General features: G+C 41.2%; 1 protein-coding gene across 2 annotated transcripts in view; it reads left to right on the forward strand.

Moving 5' to 3' along the window:
- NLRC3 (NLR family CARD domain containing 3) overlaps positions 1-16,542 on the forward strand; it is a 65,543-nt gene that overhangs the window by 24,776 nt on the left and 24,225 nt on the right. The window contains exons 2-8 of one of the 2 annotated variants that reach the window (XM_012543138.3): positions 1,750-1,894; positions 3,758-5,519; positions 10,678-10,764; positions 12,459-12,542; positions 13,634-13,717; positions 14,353-14,436; positions 16,015-16,098. In XM_012543138.3, the coding sequence (XP_012398592.1) occupies positions 1,888-1,894; positions 3,758-5,519; positions 10,678-10,764; positions 12,459-12,542; positions 13,634-13,717; positions 14,353-14,436; positions 16,015-16,098 (2,192 nt within the window). In that variant the 5' untranslated portion in view covers positions 1,750-1,887. The remainder of the gene's footprint in view (positions 1-1,749; positions 1,895-3,757; positions 5,520-10,677; positions 10,765-12,458; positions 12,543-13,633; positions 13,718-14,352; positions 14,437-16,014; positions 16,099-16,542) is intronic. The other variant, XM_031945619.1, reaches the window with a different exon arrangement.

Below are 16,542 nucleotides of genomic sequence, written 5' to 3' on the forward strand. Positions count from 1 at the left end.
GAAATATTGTTTTAGAAACACAAAGTTAGAAATCAAGTTCTCTTTGGACCTATTAATCTTTCTGAATTATAATTAATCAATCAACAAAAATTGATTAAGCATGCCCTGTGGAAGATAATCTGAAAGCACATATAAGCACATACAAGAAATTCCCCCTATTTCCAAGGAACTTACATTCTAATGGGAGGAAACAATAAGGACATATAAAAATATCAACAGGACAAAGTGAATATATACAAATATATGGAAAGTAGCTAAATACAAAGTAGTTTGGAAGAGGGGCAGCTACAGTTAATAGGAATCAGCAGAAGCCTTAATATCTTCAGCTATAAAGTGGTAGTATAATAATCATAATCACAGTCATAATAATGCTTCTCTGCCCCTACCTTCTAGGTTGTAATGAAGAAAGCACTTCACAGATCTTAAAAGTGCTGTAAAAATGGGGATTGTTATTACTGATAACAATAAATGTAAAGTGACATGTATATGTGAGCTAGTCTCTTCCCACTGAGTCAAGGGCTCTACAAACAGAAGGCATATATAAGTATTTGTTAAATACATATATATAAAATTACATACATAATATATAATACATAAATATATATATATATATTATATATAATGTAATACATAAATAAATATATAATACATAAATTTATAATAAATTTAATATGGCTATATTAATGCAATATATTTATTATTAAATTTTAATCAATCTAATTGATATTGTTTGATTAATATATTCATTATTTGTTATTATTAGTGCATATATAATGTGGCAAGCAGTGTAGAGAGAATTGGAAGTACAAAGAATAAAAAAAACATAGTCTATGCCTTAAGGAACTTACATTTTAACAGGAAAAACAAAATACAAAAAATTAAAGGTATGTGATATATACAGTGCAAATGGAAGATCATTTTAGAAGGAGAGGCCATTCTTACCTTCTATAGAAGGCTGGATCTTGAAGAAAATCAGAGAAGCTAGGAGGTCCAAGTTAGGGGAGGGCGAACATTCCCAGAAAGGGAGTAGGAGTTTAGAGATACAACTGCCAGTGTGAAGCATGGCAAAAAAAAAAAATCAGAACACTAGATCATAGATTATGTGGAGGGGTGTCAAGAATAAGAAAATTGAAATGGTAGGAGGGATATAGGATGGAAGGATTTCAGAAACCAAACAGAAGATTTTACATTTGATCCTGGAGGCAATAGGGAGCTATTGGAGTTTATAGAGTAGAAGAATAACAGAACTAGGGATGCTGTTTAGGAGGCTCATTTTGGCAGATGAATGGGAACAGACTAGAGTGTGAAGAGACATTAAGGCATCAGACCCACCTGAGACTGATACTCAGTGTGATGCCCATTGTCTTACTGGTTATGAGGAAAGGTTTCTGTAGCAGCCTCTCCAAAATGAGTCTCAATAAGGAGTTTCTCTACTCCTATTAGTGTCCTTCTGTGCTGTTTTTCTTTTCTCCTTGTGAACAGTGGAAAGAGAAATGAAGTTAGAATCAAGAAGACCTGAGTTCAGATCCTACCTCAGACTAGATTATGTGACCCTGAAAAAGCCGCTTAATTTCTCTGTGCTTCAGTTTCCTCATATGTAAAGTAAAGGGGTAACATTCAGTGGTTTCTAAAGTACCTTCTGGCTTGAAATCTAGGATCCTGATATTGATTTCTTCCTCTGAGGAACAGGTCTGAGAACTAATCAAGAATTCCTATACATCCTTGTCACTGCTTCATACTCTTTCCTAGAACCATGGACAGAGACTTGCTAATACCCAACTCCTGGGACCCTGATGCTATTGGGGAGGGTCCCTGCTGGAAAGAGCGCAATTACTTCTGCTGCAGGACTAGAGCTATCTTTTCTGCAAAATACCTGGATTTTCTTTGATGGAAGGTAAGTAGAGTCCCCAACAGTGCCAGTACTTTTGCCATGGCTAAGGATCATGACAATTAGAGATAGAAAGGACCTTGAAGAACATCTGGCTCAACTTCCTGATTTTATAGAGAGGAAACTGAGGCACAAAGAAGTGAAATAATTTTCCTGAAGTCACACAGGAAGTAAATAGCAGAGCTAAGATTTGAACCTAAGTCTTCAGACTTTTCCTACCATACTACATTGCCTGTTTGGGGAATGGGTTAGAGTTAGATTTACATTGTATACAGAAACTAAATTATGTGATGATCAATTGTGATGGTTCTTCTCAACAAGGCAATGATTCACGGCAATTTCATTAGACTTGGGATGGAAAATGCTATCTGCATCCAGAGAGAGGACCATAGATACTCAATGTGAATCAAAGCATAGTATTTCACCTTTTTGTTCGTTTGTTCTTTCCCCCCCCCCCCCCTCTCTCTCTCTCTCTCTCTCTGGTTTTTTTTTTCCTGTTGGTCTGATTTTTCTTACACAATATGGGACAATTATGGAAATATGTTGAAAAGAATTGCACATATTTACCTATCAGGTAAAAAAAATATATCAGGTTGCTTGCTTTCTTGGAGAGGTAAGGAAGGAAGAGAGAAAATTTAGAACCCAGAGTTTTACAAAAATATAGGTTGAAAACTATCTTTACATATATTTGGAAAAATAAAATACTGTTGAAAAATTTTAAAATAGAGCTAGATTCCCTAATTAAGTCTACTTTGGCTGGAATGGAAGGCATGGAGGAGGAGGTTCCCTAGTACTGCCTACCCAGTCATTCAAATCTCTAGGGTTCCCACAGAAATCATTTTAGTCACTTATCTCATTTAGTTAAAGCCCCTTGGATTTTATAAAATTCCTAACATATATTGGAGAATTAGCTATCACAAAATAGTGTCTTTGTACTTGGGAACTACTTTCATGGAAATGGGGTACAACCTTCCCATATGTAAGTCAAGCTTACCTCTAAGAGATTTGGGCCCTGGGTGGTGCCCAGGTATTTTGGGGTTACTCTTTGAACCCTGATATTGCGAGTACCCTCACATCTATTGTACAAGAGAGACAAAGTCTATCCTTCCAGGTTCCTTCACCTAACCTCTTTCCTTTCTCTGCCTTTCCATCTCTCTCTCTCTCTTTCTTTCTCTCTCTCTCTCTCTCTTCTCTTTCTTCCTCCTTTTCCTCTTCTTCCTTTTATTTGAGCCCTTCCTTCTCTCTCTCTCTCTCTCTCTCTCTCTCTCTCTCTCTCTCTCTCTCTCTCTCTCTCTCTCATCTCCCATGGACAGGAATCTGGGTGCCATGGCTTCATAAAGCATCTGGTTTAAGTCATCTCCACTCTGAAAGAGATCCTAGGCTCCAAGAGAAAACAGGAAATACTGAGAGAGGAGGAGTTCAGCCTTGTTCAGGGAGCCAGTTTTCCCACCCAGAAGGTGAAGGTGCTCATTGATCTGCTGGCTAGTAAGGGTAGCCAAGGCTTCCAGGCTGGGCAGGACTTCAGTGAGAATTCTACTGCCCAGCTTAGCCTCCTCAGTACTGCCAATAGTAGGCAGTACCTGAAAAAAAGAGTGGGGAGTGATATAGCACTCATTATTTTCTCTGCTTTGCACTCCTTTCACTCCATCTCTCTTCCTTATCCCTCCTAATTCCTTGTCTCTTGTCCCCTCCATGAGCTATTGAGTAAACAGCTCCCCAGCCCTGATCTCTTTATTTCTCCCTCTCTCTTCACAGAGAGGTTATCTTATAGGCTTTTCTGATTCCATATCTATCTGGAATGAAAAGGATTCATTGAGAACTTCTCTTTCTGATCAATTTCCAAATTTATCCCCCATCTTTTCTCTGCAGATTCTGGGATGCAGAAGCATTTGGAAGTTCTCCTGAGCAAATATGGAGTCAGTGTGGACTTAGGCCTCCTGTCAGAGAAAACTGCCCCAGAAAGATTGACCAACTTACTGTTAATTGAAGGCTTAACAGATCTCCAACTAAAAGAGCATGACTTCACCCAGATTGAGACCACTCGGGGCCAGAGGCATGTGTCCAAAACCATCCCCCTGGAACGACTCTTCTTACCTCTCTCCCGAGTTTCCATTCCTCCCCGGATCTCTGTGACTGTTGGGGTGGCTGGCATTGGCAAGACCACGCTGGTGACCCAGTACGTCTCCATGTGGGCCAGAGGGGAGATCAGTAAGGACATCTCTGTAGTGTTGCCTTTGAATTTCCGGGAACTCAACATTTACGAGAAGCTGTCTGCAGAGAGACTCATTCGCTCAGCCTTTCCCCACATCAGTGAAACAGGGCTGACATTCTTAGGTTCCGGGCAGGTCTTGCTGATTCTAGATGGACTGGATGAATTCAAAGTACCTCTGGATTTTTCCAACACGCTGGCTTGCACAGACCCGAAGAAAGAAATTCCTGTGGACAATCTTATCACTAACATCATCCGTGGGAACCTCTTCCCAGAAGTTTCAGTCTGGGTGACATCCCGCCCAACAGCTGCCAGCCAGATTCCAGGAGGGTTGGTGGACCGGATGACTGAGATCCGGGGATTCAATGAGGGGGAGATCCAGAGCTATTTGAGCCAGATGTTTCCTGATAGCCAAGGCCTCCCAGGCCAAATCCTAAGTCAGGTCCAGGCCAACAAAGCCCTGTACCTGATGTGCACGGTGCCTTCCTTCTGCCAGCTCTGTGGGACAGTGCTGGGTTACCTGGTCAGGAACGGCCTGGGATGCCAGACCTCAGAGCTGGCGCCTCCGAGGACCCTCTCTGAGATCTACGCGTGGTACTTCAAGATGGCCCTGTGTGGGGAGGCGCCGGACAGGCTGAGGGAAAGCCCAAGGATCGAGCAGGCTGTCCACAGTGGGAGGAAGCTGATGGGGACCTTGGGCCGAATGGCCTTCCACGGCCTCCTCAGAAAGAAGTATGTCTTTTATGAACAGGATATGAAAACATTTGGCGTTGACCTCCCCCTTTTGCAGAGCAGCCTGTGTGGGTGCTTCCTCCTGCGGGAAGACACCCCGGCATCCTCTGCCTACCGCTTCATCCACCTCACCTTGCAAGAATTTGCAGCTGCTGCTTATTACTACAGTGCAGCCAAGAGGGCCATCTTTGACCTCTTCACAGAGAACGGCATGTCCTGGCCCAAGCTTGGCTTCCTCACCCACTTCAAGAGCGCCGTGCAGCGGGCACTCCAGGAGGACCATGGGCAACTGGACGTGTTCTTACGCTTCCTCTCAGGCCTCCTCTCCCCCCGCGTCAACTCACTGCTGGCCGGCTGGTTCCTGGGGCGGGATGAGCACGGCAGCTACCGGGCCCAGGCCGTGGCCCACCTGCAGGGCCACCTCAGGGCCGATGCCCCCGTCTCCTCTGGCACAGTGAACGCCCTGCGGTGCCTGCATGAGCTGCAGCACACGGAGCTGGCCGGGGCCGTGGAGGAGGCCCTCAAGAGTGAGAGCCTGGCTGGGCAGCTGGACCCCATGCGCTGCTCCGCCCTGGCCTACCTCCTGCAGGTCTCTGAGGTCTGCGCCCAGGAGACCAGCCTCACCAGGTGCCTCAACTACGCCATCCTCAAGAGCCTGCTGCCCCAGCTCCTCTACTGCAGGAGCCTCAGGTGCCCATGTGGGATGTGTGGGCAGTTTCCTGGGGGGCTCTGGGTGTGGGGTGGGAGGCGTGAGACAGATGCACAGGGGAGCTCAAGGTCTGAGATGCAGAGGAAAATGGGGAACACAAATGGTTTCACCCTTTCCCACACCAAAAGGAGAATATCCCCTCTGCCCCCATTCTTTATCTTTCTGGCCATGCTAACTTCTTTTTTTTTTTTTTTAAATTAAAGCTTTTTATTTTCAAAATATATGCATGGATAATTTTCAGCATTTATCCTTGCAAAACCTTGTGTTCTAATTTTTTCCCTCTCTTCTCCCCACCCCCTCCCCAGATGGCAAATAATCCAATATATGTTAAACATGTGCAATTCTTCTATAATATTTCCATAAATATCATGTTGCCCAAGAAAAATCAGATCAAAAAGGGAAAAGAGAAAGAAAACAAAATGCAAGCAAACAAGAAAAAGAGCGAAAATGCTATGTTGTGGTCCACATTCCCACTGTCCACTCTCTGGGTGCGATGGCTCTCTGCATCAAAGACCACTGGAATTGCTAGCCATGTTAACTCCTTACCCATCTTTTCCTCACAAGGCTGAGAGAGGCAAGAGTAGCCACTGGGCAGATCTAGCACCAGACCAGGAGAAAGCTCCTCCTCTTGGAGGTTCTGCCTCTTTCTATTAATTAGGCACCTAATATGTACCAGATGGGCATTGTGCTAAGTACCCAGGATATAAACCTCTGCCCTCAAGAAACTTCCATTCTAATAGGGGAATCACAACATGTTTGTAGATACTAAATATAGTATCATTACAAAAGAAGTATAAAGGGAATTTGGCAGAGAAGAATTCTTGGGGAAGCCAGGAAATGCCTCTTGAAGGAAGTAGTGTTTGAGTTGAGCCTCAGAGAGCTCTGGGGTTTAAGAGACAGAGGAAAAGAGGGAGAACATCCCAAGCATGGGAGGCAGAGGTGAGTCAGATTTAGGAGACAGAATATCTTATAGAGGAAAGATTGAGTTTGGATAAAATGTAGCATTCTTAAGAAGAGTAATGTGTAACTAGCCTGGAAGTAGGCTGGTGACAGATTGTCAGGGGCTTTAGACAACAAGCAAACTTTTGATCCTAGAGGCAATAGGGAGCCATTGAAGCTTCTTGAGCAGGGTGATAATTTGTTAGACCTGTGTTTTAGGAATCTATTGATTCCACTCTAGATCAATTGATTTCAGATCCAAAGTCTTTTGTTTAGTGTATAGGAGGGAAGGGGAATAGATTCTGAAACTTTCAAAGGTTCCAGGATCCTCCAGAAAATACTCCAGAATGTCTTGTTCAGTCCTAGAGTTTGAACTTGTTAGAAGAGCCCTAGAAATGTTACATACTCCTCATGTAGTTCTCATTCAGTGACAATTTCAGAAAAAGGCAATTTCTAACCTTGTCCTCCCAGATTCTGGGCTGCTGCCTTTTCAAATATATTTATTTATTTAAAACTTAAATGCAAAATAGAAAAAGAAAAAAAATTGTCATGTGCACAGGACAACATAAGGGAGGATTTAAAATATACAACTAATGCTGGAGAAACTGAGGCAAGATAGAGATTCGAGAGTTTTTAATGTTTCATTTGAAAGGGAGAGATTTAATGGGACCAAACGGATCTATGGTTTGGTGAATGAGACTATTGTCTCCAAGAATCCAGCACCAATGTGACTTCTCAGTGACATATATATACATGTGGGTCAGCTACAGGGGTAGACGGAGGCAAGGGTGGAGTCAGAGCCCTGAGACCAGGAACGGGACTATCAATCTGGTTCTGACAGGGTAGGGAGACATTCTGATAAATTGGGATTACAGAATGGGGAGAGGCACCAGACATTCTAAAATATAAGATCTTTATCCTATCAAACATTCTGATGTGTGTCATGATTAGGAGGGAGGGGTGGTGTTGCAGGATTGAGCATTACAATTAGGAACTGAGGCAGAACAATTTAGGGAAACTGAGTCAGGACAATTAGGGAAACTGAGTCAAGACAATAAAAGGGAACTGTGACACAATATTACAATAAATTTCCATTTCAAGAAAGCATATACAATAATAGAATACATTATATTCAGAACTGTCTAACTTTTCTTTGCTTCCTTATAGGTTTTCTTTGTTCTCTGCTATGCACTCTTTACTTTATTCTTTTTTTCCCCTTTCCTCTCCCCCCATCCCAAGCAGGCTATAGTTAAGCACAGATATATTTATGTGTACATACATATGCATATATGTGTATGTATGTATATGTATATGTATATACACACACACTCATACACACACACACTCATACACACACACACACACACATAGATATATACATACATATATACACACACACACAGTTTTAAACCAAACAATATTAATATGGCTGGTATATAAGTAGATTACTCTTTTGATTGAATCTTTTTAACTTCTACTTTGTCTGAGATCAATGATTACTACCCCAACTTTTTTAAAAAATGAATTTTATTCCTGATCATTGTTATTGTGTTTTTGTATTTCTCTTGTTTCCTTTCTATCTCTGTTAACTCTTCTACTTTATTTTAGCCAATTGGTTGATTTGCATTATTATTACTTATTTCCCACCCCCTATTTCCCAATGATCTCCCCTTTATCTTCTCCCCTCATTTCCTACCTTCTTTATACCATTCCCATTCATCTACACACCTCTCTCCCTCTTATTTCTTTATAGATTTTGGAGGGTATTATGCCCTTCTAGGTTATGCATTGTTCCCTCTTTAACCCATTCCCAATATGAGTATGATTTCAGAACTACTAGCTCTCCTCCTCTATCCAATTCTTCTGTTTCAGTTTTTGCTCTCAAACCTCATTCATGTAGCATAATTACCATTTTTACCATTTTTCTACATGGTTTTGCTTTTTAGAGTCATCATACTAAGCTCTACCTCAATCTTTCTTTTTGACTCCTCACTTATCAATAATAACCTTAGATATATGGTTTACATTTCTATATATAAAACATAGGTTGTCCTTATTGAGTCCTTTGAAATTGGTCTTTGTTGTTGTCTTTTATATATGGAATTTTCTATTGAGTTCAGGTTTGTTTGTGAAAAAATCCTGAAAATCTGACAGTTCATTGAATGTCCTTTTTTTCCCCATTCAACATTATGCTTAATTTCACTGGTTATACTATTTTTGGACACAATGCTAGTTTTCTTGATTATTAATATATTGTATTCCAAAACATGCAGTCTTCTATTGTAGCCACTGATAGATCTTGTGAAATTCTAATTGTTAATACCAGCATATTTGAATTTTTTTGTCATTATAGTTGCTTATAAAATTTTCTCTTTGATCTGTGGCTTTCAAAATTTTGCAATGATCTTCCTGTATGTTTTTCTTGCAGGTTCCCTTTTAGGTGTTGATCAGTGGATTTTTTTTTCTGTTTTCACTTTCACCTCTTTTTTCTATCATTTGTATCAAGGTTCTTCTTCTTTCTTCTTCTTCTTTTTGTCATAGTTTTCAGGTAGATCAATTATTCTTATGTTTTCTCCTCTTGATCTGTTCTCCAGATCTGTTATTTGTTTTATGAAATGTCTCACATTCTCTTCTATTTTTTCAATTCTTTATTTTAAAAAATTATTTCTTGATCTCATAATTTCACTGGCTTCTCCTTGCCCGATTGTAATTTTCAAAGAGTCATTTTCTTCCTTAAGACTCTGAATCTCCTTTTTTAATTGAGTAACTTTCTTTTCATAATCTTCTTGGGCTTTTTTGGAGTATTCTTAGTTAATTAATTAGTTTTCCCTCAGTGTCTTTCATTTGATTTTTAGAATCTTTTTTGAATTCTTTTGGGCAGGTGACCATTTAATGTTACTCTCTGGAGTAACTAGGAGAGGCTTTTTTTTGTTTGTTTGTTTCAGTATCCTCCTCTAAAGATGAACCCTAGTCTTCCCTATTCACATAGTAACTTTCTAAGGTTGGATTGTTTCTCCTTGGCCTCATTTTTTTTTTCATAAGAAATTGTTAGTGTAATCACCTTTAGTTCTGGGGTGGGAAGATAGTACCTCTAGCTTCAGGTCTTCTTTCAGTTCTCCCCTCTGTCCTGGTACCCCAAAACACTCCACTGTTTTTGCACTCACCTGTGAGTGCTGGTTCCTTCTGTCCCAGGGCTTGTTTTAACAGTGCAGCTGGCCCTGGTGTCCTTATCAGCAGAGGTTCCTTCAATCTTCTTGGACTCAGAATTCCAACTCCCCACACTGTATTAGAGATGAAAGTTCTTGTGGTTGGGGCTGGGGCTACCTCCAAATGCAGGGCTCCCCACTTGCTGTTTGATGTTTCAACTGAATTAGCCTGAAGGTATTTATACTTCACACCTGCAAAAACTCTTTCTTCAGATCTTCTAGGGTTGTCCTTGGAGGACCCTTGTTCTGCCCCAATTCTTATTTGTTTTTCACTCCTCTAAGTTAGCCCTGAGGTAGGGGCTTGTTTGTAGGGGAAATCTGGAGGGTTTGGAGTTTTCTAACCTACTTGGCCATCTTCCCAAAATCCTTCTGTCTCCTTTTCAATAATTACATCAGGAACTCCTAAAATTTCCCAAGATTTAGGGGCACATGGCAGTACCTATTCTGTGATCCATGCCCACTGAGCTCTTGCAAGCAATCAGGATGTTTGTCATGTCACTCATAGCTTCTGGCAAGAGTCTAGACATGGATCAAATGGGAGCAATTGCTAAGTGATCCAAGGGTTGGTGCCTGAGGGAGGCAAGGATGGCCACTTGCCAGAGAACTCAGGTAACATCCTTTAGGAATTTCTAGTCAATTGTCTTTGCTATATTCTTTCAAGAAAGAGCTGGATATTCTTAGCTGTGCAGAGAGATCACTGAGATTCTTTGGGGTGGAACAGGTGGAAAAGGATCACAACCTGGGAATCAGAAATCCAAGGTTAAGACCTAGACTTTGGCCTTGATCTGTTATAAATAAACTCTCTGATTTCCTGTATCTCTATCCCATTCCTTAACTCCGCTTTGCACTCTTTCTAAGTCACTCCAGAGGCCCTGTCCAGCCACCAGGCATTCCCAGTTTCTTAAGATGAACCTGGTCATTGAGGGATAGGAGAGGGGAGAAGAGAACTGTCTCTCCTGCTATTAAAAACCTGCTCTCTGCTCTGCTTCATCAGGCTGGATAACAACCAATTTCAAGACAATGTGATGGAGTTGCTGGGCAGTGTACTGAGCAGCAAGGATTGCCATATTCAGAAAATCAGGTAACAATAGTAGCAGCCAGGGAGGGAAGAAGGAAGAAAGGAAGGAAGAAAGGAAGGAAGGAAGGAAGGAAGAAAGGAAGGAAGGAAGGAAGGAAGGAAGGAAGGAAGGAAGGAAGGAAGGAAGGAAGGGAGGGAGGGAGGGAAAGAGGAAAGGAAGTGATGAGGATGGTCTCCCCTTGATTCCTGGTCATGGAACTAAATGTTTTGGGTTCCTGGTGGTCAGGGAACCAAATGATGAGGTTAGTGGCAGGTTCAGGGCTCAGGGAGCCAAATGAAGATGTTTGGCTACCCTAGATTCCTCTAGGATTTGGTGCAGGGCAGGGAGTTGTGGGAACCTCCTTCTGGTAAGGCAGAAGTCCTGCATAAAGGAATTTATGAACTTGAAAAGCTAGACTGGCAAAAGAAGTTTATTATTGGCATTGGGAATCAGCCTTTGCTATGCATGAATAGAAAGATTGAATTCCTTGGTGGCAAGGTCCTGACAGAGAAATAAAGTTTCTAGCAGAGAATTCCCAACAGAGAGATATAAAGTCTTGTTGGGGAAATAGGTGAGGGAGATAAAAAGAGGGTAATACTGAAAGAGAATATCATTTCAGCAGGCAGAGGGTTGCTGCTATGCCAGGGGGAGAAAGGTTCCTTGGCATGGTATGTTAGGTCCTCTGCTAGGACTGAGCCCCAAGTTTGCTCATTTTATAATAGAAGCTGGTGGCAGCTCTTGGTGGGGGCTGGGTACAGTTTGAGCTGGAATCAGAATAAGGAATCTTGGAATTGAATGAGTGTCTCTGAACTTATCTCCAATGGGAAACTTAATCAGTAGTGAATGTTATCAATGGGAGTGGTGCCCTCTCTCAGGATAACAGAATGAAGCTGTTTATCCTGTTTCCCTCAGATAGGTAGGGTCCTTTACAGAGGCCAGAATTCAAGAAGACTTTCTCCTTGAAGGAATTTCAGAGAGAGAGTTTCAAAGTCCCCCCCTTGTAGGAAGGAAGAGAAGGAGGGAGGGAGGAAGGAAGGAAGGAAGGAAGGAAGGAAGGAAGGAAGGAAGGAAGGAAGGAAGGAAGGAAGGGAGAAAAGGAGGGAGAAGGAAGGAAGGGAGGGAGGAAGGCAGGAGGGAAGGAAGGAAGGAAGGAAGGAAGGAGGGAGGGAGGGAGAAAAGAAGGAAGGGAAGGAAAATGTGAGGAAAGGAGGAAATAAGCATTTATTAAATCCCTCCTATGTACTAGACACTAAGTGTTTTACAAATATCATTTATCATTATCATTATCAAATATCATATCATATCAATATCAAATATCATTTCATGGTAGGTAGATATTATTATCTTGATTTTATAATTGAGGAAACTGAGGCAGACAAAAGTGACAAAACATGTTTGTTTTCTCAATGAGGGGGAGGGAGAGGAGAGATTTGGAAATCAAAATTTGAAAACAAAATGCTAAAATTGTTTTTACATGTAATTGAGGAAAATTTCTGAAGGAAGGAATTTTAAAAGGAAATAATTATTTAATTGAATATAATTACATAAAAACTAAATAGCAACAAATACAAAGTATAAATGAGTGAGACAGACAAGAGTCCAAAAGCCTATGGGCGTGGCTATAGGTGGTGGCAGCAGGGTGGGGGGGAGGATACAAAAAGAGGCAAAGAAGTTTGAAAATACGGAAATGATAGTTCCTCTTTTCTTCTTTGGGCAGCTTGGCTGAGAATCAGATCCACAACAAAGGGGCCAAAGCTCTAGCCAGATCCCTCCTGGTCAACAGAAGTCTCACTGTCTTGGAGTAAGTTGGGTGTGTTTCCACATAAATCCAGACCTTTGGGTTCAGAATATCTGGGGAACAAAAGCTAGAATCCATTTCTCCTGTGCTAATGAATGTAGTCAAGGATAGAAGTTTTATCAAAAGCCCTTCCATTCTCTGCTTTTTTTCCCAAGGACCTCTGTTGGAAATTATTAGGTCTTCTGCCTATCACACACACTGGGTCCCCAGATCTTCACTACCTAGAATGGTCTGGAATAGCCTCTTTCCTTTCCAGAATGATTTTTTACTTATTTTTTTTTAAAAAGTACAAGAAGCCACTCTCTGTCTCTTTTCTTTTTCTCATTTCTTACTTAGCCTTAGTCACTGATTAAATGTTGCTTCAGTCAAACTGAGACCTGTTAAAGACCTTAGCTTAAAAGGTCACCTCCAGTTGTCCTGATCTGCCACTGGACCCGATGGCTCTGGAGGAGAAAGGGAGGCTGTTAACCTTGCCCAGCCCTCCCTCACTGAAATCCAATTCACTCGAAGGTCATGGAATCACCTTCCTGATGTATGATCCTCTGAGAAGTAACAACCATCTATCTCAGGGATTTGAGTCCTCCAAAATAAGGGATAGTGGAGCCTTTAAGCTTCCCATCCTTCCTGCTGTGGTTCCTCAGCAGTTACAATGTTAGTTGTCTTCCTCTGGGAACAAGATACTTTTTTGTTCTTGTTAAGATATCTGGTTCTTAGTCAGAAGATGGCTCCTGCTCCTGAACTAGGACCACATTCTTTACTTATGGTTGTTGCTAGTCAGTTCTCACACTCTACAAAGGAGGCAAGGCCCTGGGCTTCTTTCTCCAAATGTGTGTGTGGTCCTAGGGGACCTCCTGAATTTTTTCACAATAATCTCACTCTCCAGAGTCCTCTCCCTCGCTGACTTTCACCTCCTTTCTCCCTCAAACAAGCACCAAGATATGAAACACCAAACCACCCCTCTGAGAATCAGTGACTTAGAGGATAAATCTGGCTCTGACGTAACCAAAACACATCTTATCCTTCTATTGTAAGCTTCCATTCAGCAAACACAGGAGGTTAACCATATTATTCTTGCTGTCTTGTTCTTCTATCAGTCTTCGAAATAATTCCATCGGACCACAAGGAGCTAAGGCCCTGGCAGATTCTTTGAAGATTAACAGGGTCTTGATATCTCTGAGGTGAGTGTTAATGGTTCCTTTTGCCAAAATTTCTGTCATGAGAGGACTTAAAACTTGTCCTTTCAGGAGGGCAGGAGGAACTGCACTATCACAATATCAGCCCAAATCCCATTGGATGACCAGGCTAAAAGTCATTGTAATGGTCAGACTAGTTTATTCATGGGGTCATTTGGATTCCTAAAGGGTGCTCTGCTTCAGACTGGCTAGATGACCCCGTCTCAAAGCAAAATCAAAGGAATGAGAAGCATAGGGAATGTTTATAGAGTGTCTTTAATGTATGGAGGAGTAGCATGGGATCATGAATAGAATACCACTCTGTAGCCAGAAAGACCCAAGTTCAAATTCTGCCACAGACTCACACTGACTTTGTAACTAGATAAGTCTCAGTGTGCTGAGAGAGAGAGAGAGAGAGAGAGAGAGAGAGAGAGAGAGAGAGAAAAGGAGAGAGAGAGAGAGCACGCGCCTCACTTCAACTTCCTTGGGAGGGAGGAGTTTTCCAATGAGAAAACTGAGTGACTTGTCCAGGATCATATAGCTTACATGTAAATGAGGAAGAATTTTAACCCATCTCTTTTGTGCAGATCTCCAACCACTCTTCTGAGCCTTTGTTTCTATGCTTTTCTTTTGTATTTCAGTCTCCAGAATAATGTCATCAAAGATGAGGGGGCCAAGTTCATTGCAGATGCCCTGATGGTGAACCACATGCTCTCCATGCTGCAGTGAGTGTCCTGGAGTCAGCTGGGATCCCCTAAATGTGTTCTTTTCCTGCCTTTGTCTTCTGTAAATCTCTCTGCTCAACTCCTGTGAGCAGGAAGAGAGTGGAGCATGTTGCATGGTCCTCAAGACTTTTTGACCAGAATAACTGGTTTTTCCCATGGTTCATTTCTCTGAAGCAAAAAAAAAAAAAAAATGTTAGGATAGAAAGACAAAAAAATATGAGGAATTAAAATGGTTCAGGGTCCACTTTTGATCCATCTATTGCACTTCTGCACTCTTTCTGCACTTCTGTACTCAGAGGAGCTAAATGTAGCTTTTTGAGAAGAAATAAAGGCAGAGCTTACTATGGACAGGGCTTGGTGCTGAGGACCAAGTGGACAGAGATAGAAATACTCAGATCTTCTCCTCAAAGACTCAATAAAAGGGATGAATATATATACACCAGTAACTATGATACAATAACAAGGGATATTATATTTATAAAATCCTTTAAGGTTTGCAAGGTGCTTTACATACGTTATTTCATTTGATCCTGGCCAAAGCTCTGTGATGTAAGTGCTACAGGTGTTACCCTTATTTCATTGACCAGAAAATTGAATCTTAGGTTAAATGACCTGCAGGAGGCAAGAAAATATCAATTAGGATTAGAATCTAAGCCATTTTGATTTATCGTCCACACTCTTACACTATGCTGCCCTCTGGAGGCAGAATGTATTAAATGTAAAGGGGAGGTCTAGACCAAGTCTATGAGGTACAGCCTCCACAATGGTGTATATTTGGGGTCTTGGGTCCCAACTGAGGGAGAATTACTATGTGGTCCATAGTGACTCTTAAAAGAAAATCAAAATTCTTAATTGATATATTTTGTTTTTACATTGGCTAAATTTTCCCAGCCTCTCCTCCCAGAAAGCAATTCTATATATTTTATTATATTATATTATGATTTTAAAAATATTTATATTTATATATTGTAATATTGTTATATAGTGGTATTTATATACACATTATATGTTATATAATGTGTAATCATATACAATAAATTGTATATTATTATTTAAATTAGTTTTTAATTATAATCTATAATTATAATTTTATGCCATTTTTTAAAGGAAAAAGGGCATAAGGTTTAAGAATCAGCAAAACCATTGATTAGATGGTTTTAGATTGATTAGATTAATACATTGATTAGGTGGATACTTTGATCTGGAACAAATGTTAACTGGGCTACTGGAGACAATTGTACAAAGACACGCTTCCTGGTCCTTATTCGAAGTAGGATGACAGCCTCAGTAACTTATCTGCACCTTTATCCTAGGTACATTGGTGCCCCATGTATTTCCGTCTCTTGATTATGAACCAGCTGCCTAATCTGCCTTACTCCTCCTCCCAGCTGCTCACTGGGATATCACATTAGAACTCACACATAGGTATTTCCTAGAAAACCATAGGGGAATGATTGCAGAAAGAAGGCAGTCATCCCTTGACCTCTACCCTTCAACTCCATTCCCTGCCTGCCCAGTCCTTTGCCCAGAGAATGGCATCCATCAGATGGCATTTATGGGTAACTGGTTCTTCCACAGCTTACAAAAGAACTCCATTGGGTCTCTTGGAGCCAAGCCGATTGCAGATGCGCTGAAGAAAAATGGGAGCCTGAAAGAACTCATGTAAGGAATCCCTGAGAATGCCTCTCTTCCTATAATTTTCCTTGGTATCAAGGTGAGGGAAGATTGGACTCTGGTGAAAAATAATCAGGCTAAGTGACCAGGGAACCAGAACGAAAGTCTAAAGACCTGGGAACCATCAGAGTGACTTCTGACTCCCTCAGTGATACTCTATAAGCTTCTATTTCCCAAGCTATGAAGTGATATTTCCTGATTTTTTTTCACATATATTTCTAGGATCCATGATTTCTTTTTCTATAAGAATACTCTCTCGACTAGCAGCAATGGAAACCCTTCTGTGTATTAGAAGGTGGTCTTTCCTAGATATGCTATGGCTAAAGAGATTAGTTTACCTATTGGGCAACCTTCTGGTGAGGATGAAACTCCTCTGAATTTAGCTAGGCTGATCCTTGGGCAACAGATGTGGTTTGTTACCTGGCTTATACT

The sequence above is a fragment of the Sarcophilus harrisii genome, chromosome 1, assembly GCF_902635505.1.
Source record: "Sarcophilus harrisii chromosome 1, mSarHar1.11, whole genome shotgun sequence".
NCBI classification, from domain to species: domain Eukaryota; kingdom Metazoa; phylum Chordata; class Mammalia; order Dasyuromorphia; family Dasyuridae; genus Sarcophilus; species Sarcophilus harrisii.